Source organism: Ipomoea nil, unplaced genomic scaffold, assembly GCF_001879475.1.
Source record: "Ipomoea nil cultivar Tokyo-kokei standard unplaced genomic scaffold, Asagao_1.1 scaffold2818, whole genome shotgun sequence".
Taxonomy (NCBI): Eukaryota; Viridiplantae; Streptophyta; class Magnoliopsida; order Solanales; family Convolvulaceae; genus Ipomoea; species Ipomoea nil.
In genome coordinates this window covers 1,984,556-2,009,636 of record NW_017619246.1, presented here as the reverse complement: position 1 = coordinate 2,009,636, position 25,081 = coordinate 1,984,556, and the positions used below count along the sequence as shown (strand labels likewise).

The following is a 25,081-nucleotide window of genomic DNA, read 5'->3' as shown; positions in this document are numbered from 1 at the left end:
CATCAACTTTTTTTTTTTTCGGTTTGGAACCTTAACCGGAACCAAATTGGTTCTGGTTAGGAACCGGAAGTGAAACTGTACGGACAGTTCCGTTCGATTACGGTTCAAACTGAACCGTGGTCACCCCTAAATTTTAGACATATCCTAACTGTTATTCCGAAAGCAACAGGACAAGTAGTTGTCGGAGCAACTATTAATTCTTCATACCTGTGGACAAATTGCAAGGTATTAAGGTTCACAAAGAACTTGAGACTACAGACCTTAGCTTTAGAGGAGATAGATAGACGGTTGATTGGTTTTCAAAATGGATTGCAGACATCAGAGATCGGATTGCAGGGGTTGTAAACGACGGTTCATTTGAGATCGATATTCCGACACAGTTTTTGTTGAAGTGTGGACACGATCCCATAGCAACTATAGTGGAAAGCACCTTCCCAAGTTCGAGATATGACTTGCTTGATGAGTCACAGTTAGAAGGCTGAGCGATCCTCTCGCTGACGTTAGATGTCGTTGATCAAATTAATTAGGACATGTGCAACATGAATATTGCAGAAGGATAAACATATTTAAGTTGTGACTCTTTCTGTAAGGCAGAATCAGACAATGAAAATCTATTAGAAGTACACACTCTTGAATTTTTAAATAGTTCGAGATTGTTGGGTCTTCCTAATCATTCATTGACATTAAAGATTAGTGCACCTATTATGTTATTGCGGAACATAGTCCACTCTCTTGGTATTTGTAATAGGACGCGGCTCATCATCACAAGATTGGCAGATCACATTGTCGAAGCAAGAATAGTTAATGGGACACATGAAGGAACCAAAGTTCTTATCCCCTGATTGTCTCTCACTCCTTCTGATACGAGATTGCCCTTCAAGTTCCAGCGTAAACAATTCCCCTTGATGCTTACATATGCCATGATTATCAACAAAAGGCAAGGCCAAACACTAACTCACATTGAATTATTGCTAAAAAAAAATGATCTTTAATCACGGACAATTGTACGTGACTTTTTCCTGAGTCACCCATCCTGATGGCCTAAAGGTGTTAGCTCTAGACGAGGATGGACAAGATTGTGTTGCGATTACCAATTTCGTCTACAAAGAGGTTTTCAATAGTGTGTAAATACAATCGTTGATATTACATTTTTTTTTCCAAAATGACAAAATTGCTATATATGATTATATCTAGACAAAAATATATCTTCTATACAAATAAATTAGGATAACAATTGATTACTATAACTAAGTTGCTAAAGAACGAGCATATTTACCTAATTTATAAAAATCTTAAACAATGATATATAAAATCTTTAAAGTTATAGCACTGCATGCGTACATCTACACATTAAATATTGATTTGAGCAATTATTTGCTCAAATTCAAGCAATGTTAACATCAACAAACACAAACGATCCATGCCATATCTTCAATTCCACTATATAATATTTGATATTATAATTTAAATAATTGTATAACGACTCAAATCCATTCCGTGCATCGCACGGGTGAAAATCCTAGCTAGGTTTAAAGAATAAATACATAAATTGATGAATTGCATGAATAGATATTACTTAAATAATATATATATATATATATATATATATATATATATATATATATATATATTTTAAAGTAGTTGAAGACTTAAGAAACTGCACTTCCACTAGATTTTTTTTTTTTGTCAAATTTGGTTAACATCATTACTTAAGAGTTAAGAAATTAGTTTGTTTTCAAACAATGTTACTAACGTATACGTAACTAACAGTACATTTATTATTTGGCAAAAATTTATGTGAGATTGTCTCATAAATCTTTGTCCGTGAGCCGGTTCGGGTCAATATAAAATATAATATTAAATTAGAAATAAAATGTTTATTACTTACATAGAAAAATGTACTACTTTTGAGGAAAAATTTTAATGTAAAAATATTATATTTTTCATGAAAATATTATATTTTCTTTTGTAAGTGCAACATTTCTTATAAGGGAAAATATAATATTTTTGACGAAAAAAATAATACTTTTACATTTTCCGTTTGGAAAACAAGAAAATGATTTTTGGAAAATGGTTTCTGAAAAATGAGTCATTTTTTGAAAAACATTTTCCTTTTCCAGTGTTTGGTTGCATTTAAAAAACTGTTTTGGTGTGTTTGGTTCATTTTCTGGAAAATGAGTAGAATGGTATAATTAAATATTTTATGTAAAATAAAAAATAAATTTTAAATGTTTTAAACTAAATTAAAAAAAAATCTGGTTTCCGGGTTCCGCCAGAAACCATGGGGCGAAAATTTTGGCAAAAGTCATTTTCCGCCAAATTGAGCACATTTTCCCTAGTCAACGAAAAATGTTTTCTGTTGACTGGATTTTTCAAGTGTAGCCAAACACCAAAAACCCAGAAAATGATTTCCAAAAATCATTTTCCGGGTTTCCAAACACAGCCCAAAATATAAAAGCATTACGGAGTACATTTTTCCACAAAAGTATTATATTTTCCTAGGTAAGAGACATTTTATTCCTAATTTAATACTCCGTATTACATTTACATTTGATTCAACCCGTCTCACGGATAACATACAAGTGTGAGTGTGTGACCCTTTATATATATTAACACCAAAAACCCGGAAAATGATTTCCAAAAATCATTTTCCGGGTTTCCAAACACAGCCCAAAATATAAAAGTATTACGGAGTACATTTTTCCACAAAAGTATTATATTTTCCTAGGTAAGAGACATTTTATTCCTAATTTAATACTCTGTATTACATTTACATTTGATTCAACCCGTCTCACGGATAACATACAAGTGTGAGTGTGTGACCCTTTATATATATTAATATTAACACCAAAAACTCGGAAAATGATTTCCAAAAATCATTTTCCGGGTTTCCAAACACAGCCCAAAATATAAAAGTATTACGGAGTACATTTTTCCACAAAAGTATTATATTTTCCTAGGTAAGAGACATTTTATTCCTAATTTAATACTCTGTATTACATTTACATTTGATTCAACCCGTCTCACGGATAACATACAAGTGTGAGTGTGTGACCCTTTATATATATTAATATTAACACCAAAAACCCGGAAAATGATTTCCAAAAATCATTTTCCGGGTTTCCAAACACAGCCCAAAATATAAAAGTATTACGGAGTACATTTTTCCACAAAAGTATTATATTTTCCTAGGTAAGAGACATTTTATTCCTAATTTAATACTCTGTATTACATTTACATTTGATTCAACCCGTCTCACGGATAACATACAAGTGTGAGTGTGTGACCCTTTATATATATTAATATTAACACCAAAAACCCGGAAAATGATTTCCAAAAATCATTTTCCGGGTTTCCAAACACAGCCCAAAATATAAAAGTATTACGGAGTACATTTTTCCACAAAAGTATTATATTTTCCTAGGTAAGAGACATTTTATTCCTAATTTTAATACTCTGTATTACATTTACATTTGATTCAACCCGTCTCACGGATAACATGCAAGTGTGAGTGTGTGACCCTTTATATATATTTTGCTCCAAATGTACAACATCCTTTCATACTCCAAAAGAAACTCCTAGCTGTTTTACATCGTAGCTTAGTTTGCCATACACCTAGAATTCATGTATAACAAAAGAATGCCTACATTCATTCTTTGTCCAAACCCAACACGAAACACAATAGGAAGAACATTCTTTACCGTGGCAGTTCCACATGCTTCTTTTCTAGTACTATTTAATATACATTTCAGCAATATCTTGGCCATTTATTGAGGCCTAGTTTCATTCTCAAGAATATTTCTCAAGTATTTGCTTCATAATATAATGTTGCTGAAAAGGGCAAAGCACATAGCTCAAAAGTAGACGAAATCAGAATCGAGAATGAATTGATTTGTGTTTTCTTACGCATGACTCCGATGGTTTGGTTATTTCTTCGTTAGATACACTAGCCATGACAAAGGCGACAACTAGAGAAGCCAATTCATCTTGGTGCAAGGTAAATTCATGATCTGCTCCCTCGATAATGTGCAGTGTGTGGGTTGGGATGTACTTGGCGAATTCCAGGGCATCATCAACAGGCACCATTTCATCCCTTGAACCATGGATCGTCAACACCCTGATGACAAAATTGGCAGGAATTGTTACAACACTCTGATACGCACCCAAAATAAGAGATAGTTTACTCAGGAAAAAGGAATGAAGAAAATCAGGCAAATCAGAATACATAAGGAAAGGCTTAACTCAAGGGATTTGACAAGGCACAATCATATCAACAATAACTCATTTTCTATAATTATTTATTTCCTAGCACTATAAATTAGACCTCTAGATGAGAGTAAATCAGCCAATCTTTATCCTTAGTCTTTAAGCTTTAGTAGCTGGGGCAAGAGCCTAAAACTCTTGTTGGGGAAAGTCTTGTGACTTCCTGTTTCTTTATTTCAGTTTCTAGTCAATAAAATTACCTCCTTGTTCTTTTCTCTAACAAATTGGTCCGACCTGCCGTTGAATGACGAACAAACGAGATTCCCAAGTAGAGACGTTAGAGAAGAACCAAGATGCAATCCGTGCTGAATTGGCCACATTGAATGATCGATTTGCAGCCATGGAAGCTTCCATGGCTAGGATGTCTGATCTCCTCGCTCTCTCCTTCCAAGGCGGAGGGCACAACAATGCCAGTGCTTCATCAACTTCCATCCAATGCCGAATTCAACCTCTCTTCCAGAACATGTTCAGCCGGACAACACCTCGTTGCCCATTGGAAAAACAGAACTTCCTACATTTGAAGGCACAGATCTGATTGGGTGGCTGGCTAGAGTGGAGTAGTACTTTGCCATTCATCACACCCGAGAGGATTTGAAGGTCCCAACAGCATTCGTTAGTATGGAGGGGGCAGCTCTACATTGGCTCCGATGGCTACAACAACAACAACCGACTCTTACTTGGACTCAATTCACACGACCTTTTGGAAGAATTTGGTGAAGAATTTCCTGGGCCACCGTTTGAACAGCTTGCTGCTCTTCGTCAAACGGGCTTGGTGGATGAATTCATCGCTGCGTTTCGAGCTCGAATTGCCCAAATTCCTGGACTTGCTCCTCACATTCAATTAGGGCTTTTTCTCAATGGCTTGAAACCTGCAATTCGGGTGCGGCTCCGACCGAATGATGTGACAGATCTCCGAACAGCGATGCGTGTCGCTCGCGCTGCAGAACGAGAAATTGAATTTCTCTCCACAGGCCGGCTCCTTGGACGCAATCTGCAAGAAGAAAATGCAGCGCTCCAGATAATTCCTTCACATAGTGGGTCTACTTGGTCTAATGGGCATGGGAAGAATTACCAAACCAATTCTTTTTCGAATTATTCACAGACCAAACCCATTCCAACCCAGTCTCAATTCTCTATTAGCAATCAAACATCTTCCTATTCCTCCCAAACACAACCTGCGTTTCCTGCTATGCAGTCTTCAGTGCACAATTCCGGCACGTCAATGTCACGAGCTCCAGCACGACATTATTCTAACAAAGAGTATCTGGACATGCGCACCAAAGGACTTTGTTTCCGTTGTCAGCAACCCTACAGTCCACTTCATGTATGCCCGAATAAATCCTTGCAAACTCTAATTGCAGCAGAGGATGACGAGGACGAAACGAGCGACAAGCCTAGTGTAACTGACGAAATCGACACCGGACAATATAAGGCAGTCTTTCCAATCTAGCCTTGGGGACAAGGCTGTTTCTTTGGTGGGTGGCAATGATACACATCCAAAATAAGAGATAGTTTACTCAGGAAAAAGGAATGAAGAAAATCAGTCAAATCAAAATACATAAGGAAAGGCTTAACTCAAGGGATTTGACAAGAATAAAACCAAAGGCACAATCATATCAACAATATCTCATTTTCTATAATTATTTATTTCCTAGCACTATAAATTAGAACCTCTAGATGAGAGTAAATCAGCCAATCTTTATCCTTAGTCTTTAAGCTTTAGTAGCTGGGGCAAGAGCCTAAAACTCTTGTTGGGGAAAGTCTTGTGACTTCCTGTTTCTTTATTTCAGTTTCTAGTCAATAAAATTACCTCCTTGTTCTTTTCTCTAACACACACACACGAAATTAGAAAATGCTGTAAAATTTCTCTGTTGTTTCAATTTCGATCTTTTGGTTGCAGAAATTCATAATCATTAAATGATAACAAATTCAATTCTTGACCTGCAGCTTAGTGGAATAGTTTGACATGCCAAATGAGTATCGGTTGTTAGGCGGTCCCTCAAACTTTCCTCGGTCACTCGATACTCAACTTTCCCTGAAAATACAAAGTATGATTCAAAACAAAACAGAACGGCACTCCATTTCCAACAAGCTAAGTTTCATCACCAGCAACAAGAAATCAATCCTCACCATGCATTAATCACACAGAGTGCTATTGTTGCTCACATTTTAACATGCCACAAGGAATTAACCACCACATAATTGCTGAATTATAAAATATGTATAAATGCAAGCTGATTGCCTTGTATGATAAATTAGTTCATGCATATACCACTATACCAGTGTGTGTGTGCGTGTCAGAAAGATGGCAATTAAGTAACATATCACAAACTTTTTGCATGTCAGAGGAGGTAGGAGTTAGGAGGAAATGTCAAAATTCTCAAGGATTATCCAAATTTTGTCCATTTCTAAAGAGGTTAGAGTTGAAAATTCACCAACAAAAAAATGAATCTATTCTACAACTTGAATGTTCTTCAAGGTAGACAAACTGTAACTATAGATATTAAATTAATTTGAAGCCCTTGTTCTGCAGTACCATTGCTGAATACAATAGTGAATTGGAGGATGAAACACAAAATGTGAGAAAAGGCTACATGACAAACCTCTCCTGTTTTTAACGTCAATAAATCCATCACGCTTGATTTGCTCCAGATAGTTTTTGCCCAACCGACCTTCAATTCCTCTCTTCAGATTATAGCGACCAGCAATATTGATGACTGTTGGTATATCCCTATACTTTGATGCATACAAAAGCACAGCATTCCCTCCTAGAAAAATTTCATTCGGCAGTGTCAAATAGGGCTGCTGCAAGACCTATTTATCTTTTGCATCAAATAGAAAACGAGGCCACAGTACTGAAACAAATATAAAAGCTATGCATATGTATAATATCAAGAACACTTTACGTAAGAGAAGTAGAGAATCCTCCCCATTTCCTTCCCAAGAAAGAATATTTAAACAATCAAAATGGAATATAAGTGCAAATTGGAGAAGCCACTAGTGACTAGTCAGTTTCCTGAATAAAGGAACCAGTAAGAATCCCATCTCGTAGTGTTAAACTGAGGCACATAATTTTAGCTTTGCATTGTAAAAAATAGTTTATATATGATTTAGCATACACCATGAAAATTTTAAACAGTGTTCCTCTTCTCCATAAAAAAATAATTAAAAAAAAAAAAAAGAATTAAGTGAACAAAGTAGAACAGAAATGATGAAAGGAAAAATGGAAGTGTATTAATGTGATCAGAGTAAAAAATTACAGTATAACTTAAGTCACTCGAGCCATGCCCTCTTTATGATGGAAGTTACTTAGATATTGGTGTAGTTTTCACAATATCATATATCATGCATTACTAAAATGAATATGATCAAGGAAAATGTCCAATATATGAACAGGGGTGTTGGGATGGAAATCATGGAATACCAACAGATGTAATTTTCATACCTTTGCTATGCCCAATAATTGCTGTTATGAAACGTCCATTCTGACGAAAATGTTCAACTACAGTATGCAAATCATCAGCTTCTCTACGGTAGTTACCATACTGGAATGAACCCTCACTTTCTCTGAAATGAAAACAGTAATGTTACTAACTGCTAAAATCAACATCATCAAGTTTTTCAAGAACACTGTTTATGAGGGTTCTTCAAAGAAACATCTTATCTTATAGTTGACTAAACAAATGTCCTTCCCTTAAGTCGGAAAATCGAGTGCAGCAGTACTCCATTTCAAACGTGAGAAGCAAAAGGGGTAAGCCCGGACACAGGCCGTATAGGGATTTTCTACTGAGCCCATATAACAAATCGCCGGTGTAAGCTAAGTGAATATTGTGGACCATACAAGTGCTCAAAGGAAGAATGCACAGTGCACACTAACATTAGTATTGGAAAAGGCATTAGGAAATGCATAAGCGAGAAGCTACATGTACTGAACATATGTTAGAACACAAAAATGCTTTTTCAGATTCTTTTTTTTTTTTGGGCGAGTTTGTCACTTTGTTGGGAAGAGGGAAGGTATAATTGTATAAATAATTTTAAAGAATTATGATAATAAAAAAGAAACAAAAAAAACAAAAAACAAAAACATAATTGTAGGACAAGGTACTTTCTTGAACATATGATAGAATGATGAATTGTTTTGCAAGATTCAGCTCAGCTGAAGAAGAGGGCATAATCTGTATGCAAAATTTACTAGACCTTATTATTCTTATTCTTAAAAGACTAAAATCCTCATTAATTGGAATAATTAATCACGTCAAAACATATCATTAAACTTGTCAAATTCAATTAATTCCTACATTTCCTCGTTCATATTTTTTGCCTCAAAAAAGTTTATAGAGTTTGCATGTGTTATATAAGATAAACTTGTCAAGGTTAGTTTCTCGTGAAGTCACAACCATTGGGGCTGTCATCTAACAGATCAAGAAGTTCAATGGTTATACACTATGTAACTCATGGACACAACTGGTTTTTTAAGAAAGTATTTAATGATTCCTATTCTTCCACATCATACATCTTTTCCACCAACTTTGATTTCCAAACATACTAAGCAAGAACATTACTGTGCTTGATATCTTATCCTGAAATACAAAATATCTACTGAAGAAAACCAATCAAACAACTCAAGAATCTTGAAATGAAATTCATGTTACTGCCGTGCATAGAAAGTTAAAAGTTTTTGAACAATTAGCAGCTACTATCAGTCTTGCAGCTTTTGCCTAATTATGAACCATAATAAGTTATTACTACTCATTCAATACAAGTTCCCACATCAATCAGGTTTAGAGGCAACTTACCATTTTTATTTTTACAGAAGATTCTTTTTTCCCCTAGAACTTAAATTCTTGATATACAGAACTTGTTTTGTTAGGCCCTTGGGGTGGGTTGGGGAGGGGGGAATCATGAGAAATTAGCAGCATTGCAACAAAAAATTATAAGAAGTTTACTTGTGACTATATCAACTATTAACTTTATTCTGGCTATGCAGTTGGCAACATACCCATTGCCTGCAAAATCAAAGCGGAAAGCACTAATTCCTCCTTTCTCAAAAGCAGCAGCAAGGTTCACCATGGGAATGCGATCCTGAAATAAAATTTTTAAAAAAAGTAAAGCAAACAGAAATTGTCATTCATATAAGGATTACCAACTGCGTGACAACTGACAAGCACCGCACAGGAATTGCCACTCATTTAAGCCCTAGGTTGAACTTAACTAACCTTTGAGGATTTGAAACCATGACACACAATTACAAGCTCCTTAGAGCCTGTTTCATGTAATATGCCCAAAAGCTTCTCATCATGGTTGTTCACCACCACTATCTTTTTACGTTGCATCACTGCTAAAAAAATTAAGAAAGGGAATCTTATTATGGTATGAAAGAATAATATGCAGTTATAGATCTGCCATCATTCAAGCAAGTTATAACCACCAAAAAGAAACACAAAATTTCAGAGAGCACACTTGATTTGCACAAAGGAAGCAGTCAAAACTTCACCCATTGCCAACAATAACCATTTTACTCCATTGTTTTCTACCACATTTTTTCTTACATTTTCACTGCGATAATGTCATAGATAGATTTATGCCCTTAAATTTCCTAGAAACCAGACCAATAACATATTAACATTCCACGTATTCCATATGTACCAAAACTTTATAAAAACTTCTGGCTTAACTCAAAGACTTCCATTCTGAAACATATGAATATATGGACTATGGAGTTCATTGTTTGTAGAAATTGCAATTAACTCTATATGTTAATTAAACTTTTAAGAAACAGCTCATTTAATCCCCAAATTTTCAAAGCACATAAAGTGTTCCACCAAAATACTAAGCAATCGAACTGCAGAAACAATCCAATCAACTTCTGCAAGCACTGAGAGATTAGGTTCCTTATCTCTAAGAATAGATTAGAATTTCCTAACATTGATGAATGAGTAATTGAAGTGCATGTAGCCACAGTCTGGAATGCAGAACACAATTATCCCCAAATTTCACCAGATACTGTGATATGATAATACATTCAGAATCTGCAGGTATTTCTCTAATTCAGCTACTCGATACAACGCTCAGATTTCAAATATCCATAAGCAATTTCAACCGACACTGATTTAAGACTTGCAGCTACTGAATAACGAAACGTGAGATGAATTGAGAAACGTCAAAAATTAAGTCAAATCTCCCAGACAAAACAAAAACTTATGCATATACGCACATGGGTGGTGAGTCAGAGATTTGATACCTCCATATATCGACAATTCCAGAGCTTCTTTCTCGAGGATTTTGAAGCAAGTTGTACACTTGTACTATCGTCCACACTCCACAATAACTGCTTGAGTTCGATTACGTCGTCGAGAGGTAAGAATTTCAAGGCTTCTCTTTAAATGATAATTTTTGTTTTGAAAACCATAATTTTATTCCATTCGTCTAAAATGTGTCTGATTTTATAAACCAGAGGTTGACTAAATTATTTTTAGTCCAATTTTTCTTAATATTAAATTTAATATTAGTATACAAAATTTATATATTTAAAAACTATACTAACAGTATTAATAGTACTATTAAACACAAAATATAATAGAATCAGTAGCTTTCAAAAAAGAAAAAACACAAAATTTAAATTTAAAAAGAAATAAAAAATACTAAATAAAATAAACAAAGAAAAAAGAATTGCTTTGATCTATGAATACTAGGTAGAACAAATAAAATGGGACAAAAGAGTATATATATATATATATATATATATATATATATATATATATATATATATATATATATATATATATATATATATATGGGTGATCACATGTGGCCATGTTGTTAGGTGCAGTCATATGGTCAATTACAGGCCATTAGATTAGATAGATCAAATGGATCACATTAATCAAGATTCTTCCAGTATTTTCGAGCACATTTTCCTACCCAGCGAACTGCAAGGGTAAACTCGTCATAAGGTACCGGAATAGGGAAAATCACATTGTTGTGTGTTTTATTTGTGTAATTGGTGTATTATTAGTCTTACTCTGGTGTATTTGTAGAATACCATTGGTGTCAAGTTCAGGTGCGGCAACGCCTTCCTGTGTGGTTAGTGCGGGCGCACCAATTGTTATACAAATATACACAATCCATGTTATGAAATGCACAACAAAAAACATACACAAATTAGGAAGGCATCACCAAAAACGCATCATTAGATATGAATAAATACACCATACAGTGTTCAGGAATACACTATTGGTGTGTTTCACTGTGGTGTATCTTATTACACTATTGCTGCATGTTGTCAACACTGTTGGTGTATTCTGGAACCCGACCGCTATAAATGGCCACTGCAATTACCATAACACCCCACGCGCGAAAATCCTTAAATCCTCAAAATTAACCACTACCGTTAGATTAAACTGATTCAACGACACAGATACGACCACACCGCCACACCTAATTACATGACCACATATGACCACTTGAGACCGGTGGTGGTGACGGCAACGGAGTAGCGGCAACCTCCACCTTCTTCCTTCCCTCCCTCCTTCGTTTTTAGCCGGAAGTAGATGGACAGTGGCCGGCGACCTCCTCCAGCGAACAGCAGAGTCGACGAATGGAGTGAAGCAGGGGTGTGGCAAAGCTCTGGCATTCTCCAGGTCCGGCGTGGCCGTTTTTCCGGTGGAACGAAGCAGATCTGGCGACCCAGGTGTTCCTCCGGCGAGCTCCTCTCCCGGTGGCGTCCTTTGGTTCTCCGGCGACCCTGGTTCCGGCGAGATAGCAGTGCAGTGGTTGTGCTTTCCTCGGCAGTTATGGGTGAGCTTCTGTTTAATGAGGAAGATAACGATGGAATGTTGTTTAATGAGGAAGATAACGATGGAATGTTGTTTAATGAGGAAGATAACGATGGAATGTTGGGTATAGATGTTGATGATGGACTAATGATAATCTAATAATGGTGCTTGGGTATTTAATGTTGTTAATATAATTAAATAGTTGATGTGGCAGACTGGTCAGAGGGTTGGTTTGATTTAGAAGAGAACTTAGGTTTGAAGCTATGTAACAACATATTTAGCTTTGTTGGTGTTTTATGATTTTGGAAGGATAAATGAAGTATAAATGAGCTATCCAATGATGAGTCTAAATATGGTGGTGACACTATATAAAATGGTTGAGTAACGAAAGAGGATCGGTTGATCTACAGGTTCTTTGTTAAAGTGGTTAGCTCGGGAGTGAGTCAAAGAATCAAGTGCTTAACTTTTGGAGCTCGGTTAAAGGTATAACCCCTTGGATTCCCCTTTAAATTTGGCTCTGTGAAGCCTTTGTTACGAGTAGAAATGAGTAGAAAACAATGAGTTTTTTATGTGTTCATGCTTAGAAGTGATTTAGTATATGTTTGTGAGTTGTTGAGATTGTTTTGGACTGGTTTGGATTAATTTTTGCTGGTGAAACACCATATGGTGCACAACACAGTGTGCACCATATCAGAGGGGCGGCCCTAGCTGCGGCCCATTAGAATGGCCGCCGGCTAGAGCCGTGGTGGCACGGGACTAGGGCACGACCCTAGAGGAGGGCCGTTGCCTAGTCCCGGTGCTTTAACGGGGCTCCAGGGGCGGACCATGAGGAGTCCCGCCCCAAGTCCCTGAGTATAGTCTGTGAAGGATTTTTGTGCAGTGGCCGGGCTCTTGTGGCTCAACTACGTGTCGTTTTGCACCGAGTGTTACGGGCCCTTGTGGCTCGGCTCTTCGGGATTGTCTTGACGCACGTTTTGGCTTTGACTTCGTTGAATTTGGATTAAAAACGAGTATGTTATGAAGGAAATTGTGAAGAATTGTTATACAGTGCATATTTGCTAAGTTTACTGTGTATGAAGAATTATTTGATTATTGTGATCTGATGATATTTTATTAAGTAAAGAAGCATGATCATTTGAGAATATGATTTATTATGAAAGCATGATTAAATTGTGATATTTGATCAATGAGGATCGAATCTTATTTTGTTGAGTGAATTATATAGAAATTGCTATGTTGCAAACCGAGCATGATGATATATTCTTGAATACTTCATATTAGTTTATACATGATTTAGAAGCATGTTATAGAGCATTTTGACATTTCACATGAGTCATATTTCAAAAATGCATAAGGGGCCAACGTGAGCCCAAGAATACTTTCAAAAACCATAAGCATGTGGTATAGCATTCTTTGATGCATTGAGAAGTAGTAGAATTGTTGCATGCATGAGATTGATGCATGAGAGATATATTTATGTATTATCTATATCGGTGAGGTTTTGGAGGATACCGTTTGGACTATGTTCCTCTCGGGAGATATTTATGGACATTGCGGTCCCAGTATATGTAACGCGGCGTATTTCCACGTTACGAGGTTGGAAACTTCCCGCCAGGCTTGGAATCATGGTTAGGGGGTGTGCACACTAATAGTTTGATACCTGATTCCACAAAGTTTGAACCACGAGATTGGTTCCGTTGACGGTAGGAGATATTGGGTCGGAATTATGCCGTTCCTGATGGGGTAATTCACACTTCTATGAAACCCTAAGCCGTCTACGAGTATAAGAGAAAGAAAGAGAGTCAACAGAGACTCAATAAAGAGAGTCAACAGAGACTCGAGAGAAAGAAAGTGAGTCAAGAAAGACTCGAGAAAGTAACAAAGAAACCTCCACAGAAAGTACTCTAATTTATAAATGAGTGTAAGAGTATATAATTGCACTAGATTGCATATGAGTATGAGTATATTGTTGAACTAGATTTCATAAGAGTATGATTATATTGTTGCACTAGAATGCATATGAGTATGAGTATATTGTCGCACTAGATTGCATAAGAGTATGATTATATTGTTGCACTAGATTGCATATGAGTACGAGTATATTGTTGCACTAGATTGCATATGAGTATATTGTTGCACTAGATTGCATAAGAGTATGATTATATTGTTGCACTAGATTGCATATGAGTATGAGTATATTGTTGCACTAGATTGCATAAGAGTATGATTATATAATTGCACGAGATTGCATATGAGTATGAATATGTTATTGCATTAGATTGCATAAGAAGTATGATCATAATGTTATACGTGATCGCATGCGAATAGAGCATCGTAAGAGATTGTATAACGAGAAGTTTGACTTAAGATTTTCCTTTGAGCATGATTATCGTGTTGTATTAGAAGCTCTACTTATCAATTTATGAGATAAGAATGTGAAAGCATGTAAACACCTGTTATATGGTCTTTTAACATGATCTAATCCGTAAGCATGAGTTGCTTGTTAAGTTATCTGAGAAGTTTATAAGCTGTTGAATCTATGTGAACAGTCTTGTACATACATAAGCATACCAGCTGATATTATAGGGTGCAAGCATCTAGAAAGAATATGATAATCTAAAGATGATTTGAGATTAGCTTATTGCTATAAAGATATCAAATGTTTTCAAAGTATATGCTAGAACACTTTACAGGGTTGAGTGTGGTTATACTTAGCTTCGTGCTAACGGGTGTTTTCCTATTTGTCTATGTGTTGCTTGCAAAATCCCTTTCAGGTGGGCCCAGCAGTGTGAAGAAGTCGAGTTAGATTAGTCTCGTAGATAGAGATGTCTAAACTCTAGTACTATTGATGCTATGTATGGATTGTAGTTTTATCGACTTTATATGTTTGAGGATTGATGTAGACTATGTTGGGGTGACGTTTTTCCCCCTTATATTTCTAGTATTTGTTTTTAGTACCCAGACTTAATCTTATTTCTAGTTTTACCCTTTTAGCCTGTGTAATCACCAAAGAGTGGTGGTTGTGGCGGTGACACTCCCACTATTTATCTTTTAGTTTTCCGCTGCTTAGTTACGTTAATGACTGTTTAGAGATGTAATTCAGAGTTAGAAAAGTGGGGTGTTACAAATTTGTATCAGAGCGGTATGAACCGAGGGAAACTTAGGAAGTTTGATCCTTAAGATTGAGTATAGAAACTCTAAGTGAAAATCCTAGGAAGGTCAAGTTAAGGAAAGACCTTTAAGTTGAAGTCTTAAGAAAGACAAGATAAGAAGATAACATTAAGTGGAAATCCTAAGAAGGATAAGAATAGGGGAAGAGCCCTAAGTTATGAAAATTGAGATGAGAAAGACTCTAAGTCCAGTGACTAAGTATGAGAATCAGAGTTAAGAGAAACTCTAAGTATCAGTTAGGAATGCGGTGAGGTCGTGAGTTCCTTTGTGTTTGCTTTTACGTTTTGTGCTTTATCAATGTGTTTAAAGTGCTTGTTTATATCCTTTGAAAGTGAAACAGAGAAGTTTTCAGTGAGAAGCTAGAGTGAAAGTTAAAAGTTGAGATTATGAAAGCTAAATTGTGAAAGTGGAAGTTTTGTGCAAAGTGCTAATGTGAAAGTATAAGTGTTTATACGTGTGCCTTACTTATGTGATTTATCAATGTGCTTGTTATGCCTTGTTATATGTTTTGAGTAAAGTAGAGAAGCAAAGAGAGAAGTTGAAAGAAAAAAAAAACCATGATTTTGGAAGTTAAAGCTTAGAAGAGAAGTTATTCTTGTTAAGTTGTTAAAGTAGATGAGAAAAGATGCCTTTGCTTGTTTATATGCCTTACTTGTTGTAAGCCTTGCTTAACGAATAGAGAAGTTAAAAGTAGTTAATTCCTGAGTATCTTGTTGTGCTCATTGTGCCAAACTTCCATTTCAAATCCCTTATTGTTAATGGCATGATAATTCTTGAAATTTTATCATCGAGTTTGAGCTTATGCTTCTGGAAATTTTCTCGTAGCTTGATATTGATCCCTGAGTCATTCTGACTACTTTCAGTTGCTTTCAATATCTATCGAAGCTATCTAATGTCTAGAGTTGAGTATGAGAAGTTGTTTTGTTTGAGTTGAGCCTTGAATTATTGCAAATGTCTATTCTTGACATTCCATGATTTATTGTTGAATCTGTATCTAGAATGCTTATAAATTCCTTCTAAGTATTCTTGTGAGCTTCCGTTGACTTGCAATGCTAGTATAATTGAATCTTGAAGCTAGTAAGATTTTGTTGAAAGCCTTATTCTTGGGATCTCATTGTATTTGAATTAAGCTTATATCCCTTGAAATCCATATTGTTGGAATCTATTGAGACGTTGAGCCAAGATCTATTCGTTGTTGTTATGCCGTTGGAATCCATATTTGTTGAGTAATTCCTATGAGCTTGTATCTATTGAGTATTCTTGAAAGTGTTTTGTTATTGAAGATCTATTTTATTGACCATGTGTTCTTTTGTACACTCGGATCAAGTTGCTATAGTATTGAGATCGTCCAGTGTAGCATTCTTTCTTTGTTATTGAGTTATTGAGCTATTGATTCTAGATCATCTCTCTTTTATACCTTCATTTGGAATCCACTAGTGTTGATCTATTGTTTTGAGATTAAATCCTTATTACATCTTTATTTGGAACCCGTTAGTATTGAGTTATCTCATTGAGATTATTCTTTGTGGTGTCCTTCTCTTGGAATTCGATCCATAAGTTTTGTTTCACAAGACCTTGTTGAAATCTTGGAAAACCTTGGAATTGATAATCAGGACTTTGGTTATAACTAGTAGTACCCTTAAGTTTCAAAATTAGAAACCTTTTCCTTTCTTCCTTTGTGAAGTCAAATTCCTTCAAATCAAGTGTACACCTATCTGGTGAAATCAAGTTTGTTAGTTCAGCAGTTGCCTCGTTTAGCCTTGTTGCTACCTTTGAAAAGTTGAAGAGTTAAAAGTTGAAAGTTATGAGAAAGTTGTTAATGTGATAAGTATAAGAGTTATGCTTATATCATGTTGGTGTGCTTTAATTTGCTTGTGTCATCTTAGCTTTTGAGAAAAAAAAGTTAGAAGTAGTTAGATCTTTTGTTGCGAAGAAGTAAGGTAGTAGCGTGGCAACCTGACAACCGAAGGGGCTGATGAAGAAGGTTACTCCACGTGCGGCTTGGAGCCAGTTGTAGCAGTCCTTGCTTGAAAAGAGAGGCACCCTCACACGTGCAGCATCATCTGCAAGGCATAAGTAAACCCCAAAAGCTGGAGAGAATCTTAGTACAGCAGGAGACGAATATGAAGGAAAAGAAACAGCGGGGGCTTAAAGACGAAGGTTTAAAGGTTCTCAATCGTGAAGAAGAGATAAGTGTGAATGCTGATGCAACCAGAAGGAAGACAAATGTAAACGTTTATGCAGTAAGAAGAAGTCGAACCCGCCCAAGTAGATGCTTTTGAGAGCAATGGTGAAGAGAATTTTAAATATTAAACCCAAAGGTTAAAAGTAAAACTTGAAGCACCGAGAAATTGGACTTAAGGATGGATTAAATAAACGTGAAGATGATTCCCTCTATTTTTGAAGAAATAGTAAATGGATGAGACAGGAGTTGTGAACTCCGAAAGAAATGAAGCTTAAGAAGATTGCCAATGCCTTTTGGCTTGTGAGATATATGAAGATGAGAATAAAAGATGTAAGAAGGTTGTGTGATCTTATGAAGAGTGGGAAATTTAGAATTGAATTAAGTAAGAAATGAAAGGTTAAGGGATGTGAACTTGGAAATGATAAGTTGTGTGAAAGCTTAAAGAAAGAAAGTTAATGATGAGAATGAGGTAAGAAGTAGTTGAGTTTTGGTAAGGGGATTGAATTGTTAAAAGACTAAGATGGTATTGCTAAGAGTTTTATCTGAAGGGAAATGATAAAGATTAGTAAGAATAAGAGCTATCGAATCGTCAAGCATTTTGATCGAATCGTGAAACCGAAGAAACTCTTTCCAAGTCAATTCATGTTCCCTTTTGAGATAAAATTTCTCGTTCTTCCTTATGGAATTGAGTATCCCTTTTCATTGAGAAATCCCTTTTATCCCTTCAACTATCATTCTTGATTGAATCTGTACAAGGTGACAACGTTATCTTCTAAGTTGTAATCTTGAGAATCTTGATCTTGTTAATCAATAGCATTCCAAAGAGTAGACTTGCAGTTCGTATCATATTCTTTGATCCTAAGCCTTTTTGACAACAAGTCTCAAGTAGTATTTTTCAACAGAGAGTCCTAGCCTCTTTGTTATATCTTCTTTTATCCTTCGAGATTTTGATCCCCTCGTTCCTTCTAAGTTTCGAGACGAAACTTCTTTTAAGGGGGATAGAGTGTAACAACCCAAAATTTTATTTCATAAATCTAATTTTAAGAAATTTCAAATTAGCCAATTTTCACTCCATAAAAATTTTTGCGAGAAAATCAGTGTAGAATAAGTAATTTTGAGCCAAGTGTAATTCATTCTTGTCCAAAATATTTTGACCCAACTATTATTCATAGTCTAACCCAAGCCCAACCCAGTTGGCCCAAGCTCCTAAAATAGTCTAGCCCAACTTAGTAAGCTGCCCTACTATTTAAATTTTAACCTATGTTTATTAAGTATATATGCGGAGAAGTATATAATATGCGTTTTGTTGCCTTCAGACCAAAAAGAAAAGATTTACTGAGCAGCTCTCGTCCATTTCTTCATCAGCCAAACAACCCTTGTTTCCGTCTTCCTCTCTCAGCTAATGGAAGCTGAAACCAGCGGCCACACTCACCTCCATCAGCTCTCTCTATCGCGTCTCTCTCGTTAAAAGAAACGGACAGCAGATCAGCCGCACCTATTCCCTCCTCTCTCTCGCCGGCGGGTCAGTGAGACCCGTGGTGGCGACGGCAACGCAGCAGCTGCAACCTCCACCTTCTTCCTTTCCTCCCTCCTTCGTTTTTAGCCGGAAGTAGATGGACAGTGGCCGGCGACCTCCTCCAGCGAACAACAGAGTCAACGGATAGAGTGAAGCAGGGGTGTGGCAATGCTCCGGCATTCTCAAGGTCTGGCGTGGCCGTTTTTCCGGTGGAACGAAGCAGATTCGGCGACCCAGGTGTTCCTCCGGCGAGCTCCTCTCCCGGCGGCGTCCTTCGGTTCTCCGGCGACCCTGGTTCCGGCGAGATAGCAGTGCAGTGGTTGTGCTCTCCTCGGCAGTTATGGGTGAGCTTCTGTTTAATGAGGAAGATAACGATGGAATGTTGGGTATAGATGTTGATGATGGACTAATGATAATCTAATAATGGTGCGTAGGTATTTAATGTTGTTAATATGATTAAATAGTTGATGTGGCAGACTAGTCAGAGGGTTGGTTTGATTTAGAAGAGAACTTAGGTTTGAAGCTATGTAACAACATATTTAGCTTTGTTGGTGTTTTATGATTTTGGAAGGATAAATGAAGTATAAATGAGCTATCCAATGATATGATGAGTCTAAATATGGTGGTGACACTATATAAAATGGTTGAGTTATGATAAGAATGGGAGTTTTGGGACAAAGATAAAAAGATATGGTTTAATACTACTATTATTATTAATAATAGTATGAGTAACGAAAGAGGATCGGTTGATCTACAGGTTCTTTGTTAAAGTGGTTAGCTCGGGAGTGAGTCAAAGAATCAAGTGCTTAACTTTTGGAGCTCGGTTAAAGGTATAACCCCATGGATTCCTCTTTAAATTTGGCTCTGTGAAGCCTTAGTTATGAGTAGAAATGAGTAGAAAACAATGAGTTTTTGATTTGTTCATGCTTAGAAGTGATTTAGTATATGTTTGTGAATTGTTGAGATTGTTTTGGACTGGTTTGGATTAGTTTTTGCAGGTGAAACACCATATGGTGCACAACACAGTGTGCACCAGATCAGAGGGGCGGCCCTAACTGTGGCCCATTAGAATGGCCGCCGGCTAGAGCCGTGGTGGCACGGGACTAGGGCACGACCCTAGAGGAGGGCCGTTGCCTAGTCCCGGTGCTTTAACCGGGCTCCAGGGACGGACCATGAGGAGTCCCGCCCCAGGTCCCTGAGTATAGTTTGTGAAGGATTTTTGTGCAGTGGCCGGGCCCTTGTGGCTCAGCTACGTGTCGTTTTGGACCAAGTGTTACGGGCCCTTGTGGCTCGGCTCTTCGGGGTTGTCTCGACGCACGTTTTGGCTTTGACTTCGTTGAATTTGGATTAAAAACGAGTATGTTATGAAGGAAATTGTGAAGAATTGCTATACAGTGCATATTTGCTAAGTTTACTGTGTATGAAGAATTATTTGATTATTGTGATCTGATGATATTTTATTAAGTACAGAAGCATGATCATTTGAGAATATGATTTATTATGAAAGCATGATTAAATTGTGATATTTGATCAAATTTGGAACGAATCTTATTTTGTTGAGTGAATTATATAGAAATTGCTATGTTGCAAACAGAGCATGATGATATATTCTTGAATACTTCATGTTAGTTTATACATGATTTAGAAGCATGTTATAGAGCATTTTGACATTTCACATGAGTCATATTTCAAAAATGCATAAGGGCCAACGTGAGCCCAAGAATACTTTCAAAAACCATAAGCATGTGGTATAGCATTCTTTGATGCATTGAGAAGTAGTAGAATTGTTGCATGCATGAGAGATATATTTATGTATTATCTATATCGGTGAGGTTTTGGAGGATACCGTTTGGACTATGTTCCTCTCGGGAGATATTTATGGACATTGCGGTCCCAGTATATGTAACGCGGCGTATTCCCACGTTACGAGGTTGGAAACTTCCCACCATGCTTGGAATCCTGGTTAGGGGGTGCACACACTAGTAGTTCGATACCTGATTCCACAGAGTTTGAACCACGAGATTGGTTCCGTAGACGATAGGAGATATTGAGTCGGAATTATGCTGTTCCCGATGGGATAATTCACACTTCTGTGAAACCCTAAGCCGTCTACGAGTATAAGAGAAAGAAGAGAGTCAACAGAGACTTAAGAAAGAGAGTCAACAAAGACTCAAGTATGAGAGTCAATAAAGACTCGAGAGAAAGAAAGAGTGTCAAGAGAGACTCGAGAAAGTAACAAAGAAACCTCCATAGAAAGTACTCTAATTTATAAATGAGTGTACGAGTATATAATTGCACTAGATTGCATATGAGTATGACTATATTGTTGCACTAGATTGCATAAGAATATGATTATATTGTTGCACTAGATTGCATGAGTATGAGTATATTGTCGCACTAGATTGCATGAGTATGAGTATATTGTCGCACTAGATTGCATGAGTATGAGTATATTGTCGCACTAGATTGCATAAGAGTATGATTATATTGTTGCACTAGATTGCATGAGTATGAGTATATTATTGCACTAGATTGCATATGAATATGAGTATATTGTTGCACTAGATTGCATAAGAGTATGATTATATTGTTGCACTAGATTGCATATGAGTATGAGTATATTGTTGCACTAGATTGCATAAGAGTATGATTATATTGTTGCACTAGATCGCATATGAGTATGAGTATATTGTTGCACTAGATTGCATAAGTGTATGATTATATAATTGCACGAGATTGCATATGAGTATGAATATGTTATTGCATTAGATTGCATAAGAAGTATGATCATAATGTTATACGTGATCGCATGCGAATAGAGCATCGTAAGAGATTGTATAACGAGAAGTTTGACACTTAAGATTTTTCCTTTGAGCATGATTATCGTGTTTTATTAGAAGCTCTACTTATCAAGTTATGAGATAAGAATGTGAAAGCATGTAAACACCTGTTATATAGTCCTTTAACATGATCCAATCCGTAAGCATGAGTTGCTTGTTAAGTTATCTGAGAAGTTTATAAGCTGTTGAGTCTATGTGAACAGTCTTGTACATACATAAGCATACCAGCTGATATTATAGGGTGCAAGCATCTAGAAAGAATATGATAATCTAAAGATGATTTGAGATTAGCTTATTGCTATAAAGATATCAAATGTTTTCAAAGTATATGCTAGAACACTTTACAGGGTTGAGTGTGGTTATACTTAGCTTCGTGCTAACTGGTGTTTTCCTATTTGTCTATGTGTTGCTTGCAAAATCCCTTTCAGGTGGGCCCAGCAGTGTGAAGAAATCGAGTTAGATTAGTCTCGTAGATAGAGATGTCTAAACTCTAGTACCATTGATGCTATGTATGGATTGTAGTTTTATCGACTTTATGTTTGAGGATTGATGTAGACTATGTTGGGGTGACGTTTTTCCCCCTTACATTTCCAATATTTATTTTTAGTACCCAGACTTAATCTTATTTCTAGTTTTACCCATTTAGCTTGTGCAATCACCAACGAGTGGTGGTTGTGGCAGTGACACTCCCACTATTTATCATTTAGTTTTCCGCTGCTTAGTTACGTTAATGACTGTTTAGAGATGTAATTCAGAGTTAGAAATGTGGGGTGCTACACTTTATCAGTGTAAAACTGACCTATCGGAACTTCTTATTCTGGCGAGCTCAAGTTGTTCCTTTTCTCAACGGACATGATCTAATGGGTTTTATTAATGGATCAAACCGTTGTCTGCTGGCCATGATTTCGACCGACGAAGAAGGAGTGTTGCCGCTGCCGAATCTTGATCGCCCCACATGGGTTCGCCAAGATTAGGCCATCATCTCCATGCTCATGTCCTCATTATCGGATGAACTTATGCCCTTGGCGATCAGGAATCACACGAGATGTGCGGTATGGACGGTTACCTCTGCTCTGGCCTCATCATCTCGGTCTCGCTCGTTGAATCTTCTCGGGCAGCTATAGAGTCTTCAGTAGGGTGACGCCTCCGTTTCCGACTATATTGGCCGTGCTCAAGTTCTCATAGAGGATCTTATTCTCCCTGGCCGGCATGTCCCTCTTGAAGAACAAAACCTATACGTATTTCGGGGTTTACAGCCTGAATTTTTGGGTCTTGTTTCTTCTCTCAACGTCCGCGGAACACCGGTCACGCTCCATGAGCTCTCAGATCTCCTTGGTGCCGAGGAATTTGTTGCCGGCAGTGGGGGGCCGAATGCGTCGCCGACAGCTTTTTCCATCCAGAAATCCGGGCAGCAGTAGCGCGGCAAGGGCGGCTCGTCGTGTGGCGGCGGGCGTGGCTCCGGGTAGTCCGGCGGTCAATCTAGGCAGTCTCATGGCGGCAGTGGTGGTTGTCGCGACAATAGTGGTCGTGACCGTCGCGGCAATAGTGGTCGTGGTCGTGGCGGTAGGAACGATAATCACCAACCTAAGTGTCAACTTTGTGGGATCCTAGGGCACACTGCGGTCACTTGTTACAAACAGTATGAAAAGGATCCATTGGCTAATATGGTCTACTAGGGAGCTCCTTCAGATTCTTCACCAGACTCTCATACTTGGTTTCCAGACATGGGTGCAACAAATCATGTGACTCCAGATATAACAGCACTCTCTATCTCGGACGAATATAATGGTAATGACACACTTCGTGTCGATGATGGTACAGGTTTGCCTATTAGTCATATTGGTCATGCATCTTTTCATACCCCCTCTAGGTCGTTTCATCTATCTAATATACTTCATGCTCCCACTTTATATACCTCTTTATTATCGGTTCAAAATTTTTCTGCTGATAATAAAGTATTCTTTGAGTTTCATCCATCCTTTTTTGTTGTGAAGGATATCAACACCAAAGAAATTCTTCTTCGGGGCAATAGTTCTAGTGGGTTATACACGCTACCAGTTCCTAGTTTGTCACTTTCCGCGTTTCTTTTAGCTCGTGTGTTACCTTCGGTCTAGCATGATCGTTTGGGCCATCCACACCATCGTGTCCTTAGTCGTATTCTTCCCTTTTGTTCGGTTAGTGGGTTTAGTAGTGCTATTCGTTGTAATTCTAGTTTATGTAATGCGTGTCAAATGGGTAAATCTGCTCGTTTTCCATTACCACGTGTTGATACTTCTAGTTCCAACATTCTTGATTCAATCTATATTGATATTTGGGGTCCAACTCCTCTCTTATCTTCTGATGGTTATAGATACTTTGTTCTCTTTGTTGATAATTTCTCACGCTTCACTTGGTATTTTTCCATGAAACAAAAATATGATCTCTGTGATATCTTTGAGAAATTTCGTGTTCTTATTGAAAGACTCTTTAATCGTAAGATCAAATCTATCCAATCTAATTTAGGTGCCGAGTAAAAAAAGTTGCATTCCTCTCTCACAAAATTAGGGATCTATCATAGACATTCATGTGCCTATACTCACGAACAAAATGGCAGTGTAGAGCTAAAACATAGACATATTGTCGAAACCGGTCACACTCTCATGGTTCGTGTGTCTGTTCCATCTAGGTTTTGGGATTTTGCATTTGAAACTGCGGTTTATTTAATTAATAGAATGCCATCTACTATTTTAAATAGCTCCAGTCCTCATTCTTTATTGCATAAATCCCCTGGCCTCCTTCATATTCTTTTTTTTTTTTTTTTTCGTGTCTTTAGCTGTCTGTGTTATCCTCATCTTCGTCCATATAATCGTCACAAAATGACTTATAGATCCTCTCCATGTGTCTTTCTTAGTTATCCTGAGTCTTTTAGGGGGTATAGATGTATGGACCTACAGATTAATACAATTCATTACAGTTCTCATCGTGATTTATCGCTTAATTTGATACCATGATGGAAGGTAACAGTGTAGGTGTTCAAATCCCACTAAAAACATGAATAATTTAACTATGCTCTAGGTGGATGGTCCTATGCACTTAAGATTAGTCTGGCGTACTTGGATCAGTTAAGTTTTTTTTTTTTTTTTTTAAAGAGTTAATTCTAGTAGAGATCTTTTGTCTTTGGTGACAATTTTAAATTTAGTCTCCGGCTATATTTTTTTATTTAATACCCAGACTATCATATTATTTGGACACCCTTGGTCATTCCTATGACTTTTTCAGTGAAACCTTTTTTTAGGCAAGGGTATTTTCGTCTCTTCAAATTTTTTATTATTTTTTCAATGAGTTAATTCCA

The 25,081-nt window shown here is 37.0% G+C and overlaps 1 protein-coding gene and 2 long non-coding RNA genes across 9 annotated transcripts; 2 read left to right on the top strand and 1 right to left on the bottom strand.

Moving 5' to 3' along the window:
- Positions 1-3,544: 3,544 nt before the first annotated feature.
- Positions 3,545-10,632, bottom strand: LOC109158475 (putative uncharacterized protein YDL057W). Of its 7 annotated transcripts, none has more exons than XM_019306384.1 (8): positions 10,478-10,632; positions 9,705-9,859; positions 9,480-9,601; positions 9,263-9,345; positions 7,709-7,830; positions 6,867-7,031; positions 6,205-6,298; positions 3,545-4,117 (listed from the first exon to the last, which is right to left on the bottom strand). In XM_019306384.1, exons 3-8 carry the CDS (start codon positions 9,594-9,596, stop codon positions 3,871-3,873), a joined length of 828 nt encoding a protein of 275 aa, XP_019161929.1. In that variant the 5' UTR covers positions 9,597-9,601; positions 9,705-9,859; positions 10,478-10,632; the 3' UTR covers positions 3,545-3,870. The 7 variants fall into 7 exon arrangements, with proteins under 7 accessions (XP_019161929.1, XP_019161930.1, XP_019161928.1 ...); XM_019306385.1 differs by having other exon boundaries at positions 9,705-9,819; XM_019306383.1 differs by having other exon boundaries at positions 10,505-10,632.
- Positions 10,633-11,967: 1,335 nt separating this feature from the next.
- Positions 11,968-14,832, top strand: LOC109158460. The gene is made up of 3 exons (XR_002050391.1): positions 11,968-12,060; positions 12,449-12,521; positions 14,813-14,832. It is a non-coding gene; the product is annotated as an uncharacterized LOC109158460 (long non-coding RNA).
- A 3,893-nt stretch (positions 14,833-18,725) lies between these two features.
- On the top strand, positions 18,726-22,375 carry LOC109158436. The gene is made up of 3 exons (XR_002050383.1): positions 18,726-19,254; positions 19,668-19,740; positions 22,179-22,375. It is a non-coding gene; the product is annotated as an uncharacterized LOC109158436 (long non-coding RNA).
- The last annotated feature ends 2,706 nt before the right edge of the window (positions 22,376-25,081 follow it).

Bases quoted from the DNA above. Each gene is read 5' to 3' on its own strand.
- LOC109158475 (XM_019306384.1), bottom strand. From the start codon at position 9,596: ATGCAACGTAAAAAGATAGTGGTGGTGAACAACCATGATGAGAAGCTT. The intron at 9,346-9,479 runs GTTAGTTAAGTT...ATTTTATTTCAG, and splicing joins ATGGTTTCAAATCCTCAAAG to GATCGCATTCCCATGGTGAA. The intron at 4,118-6,204 runs GTCAAGAATTGA...TTTTGTCATCAG, and splicing joins ACTATTCCACTAAGCTGCAG to GGTGTTGACGATCCATGGTT.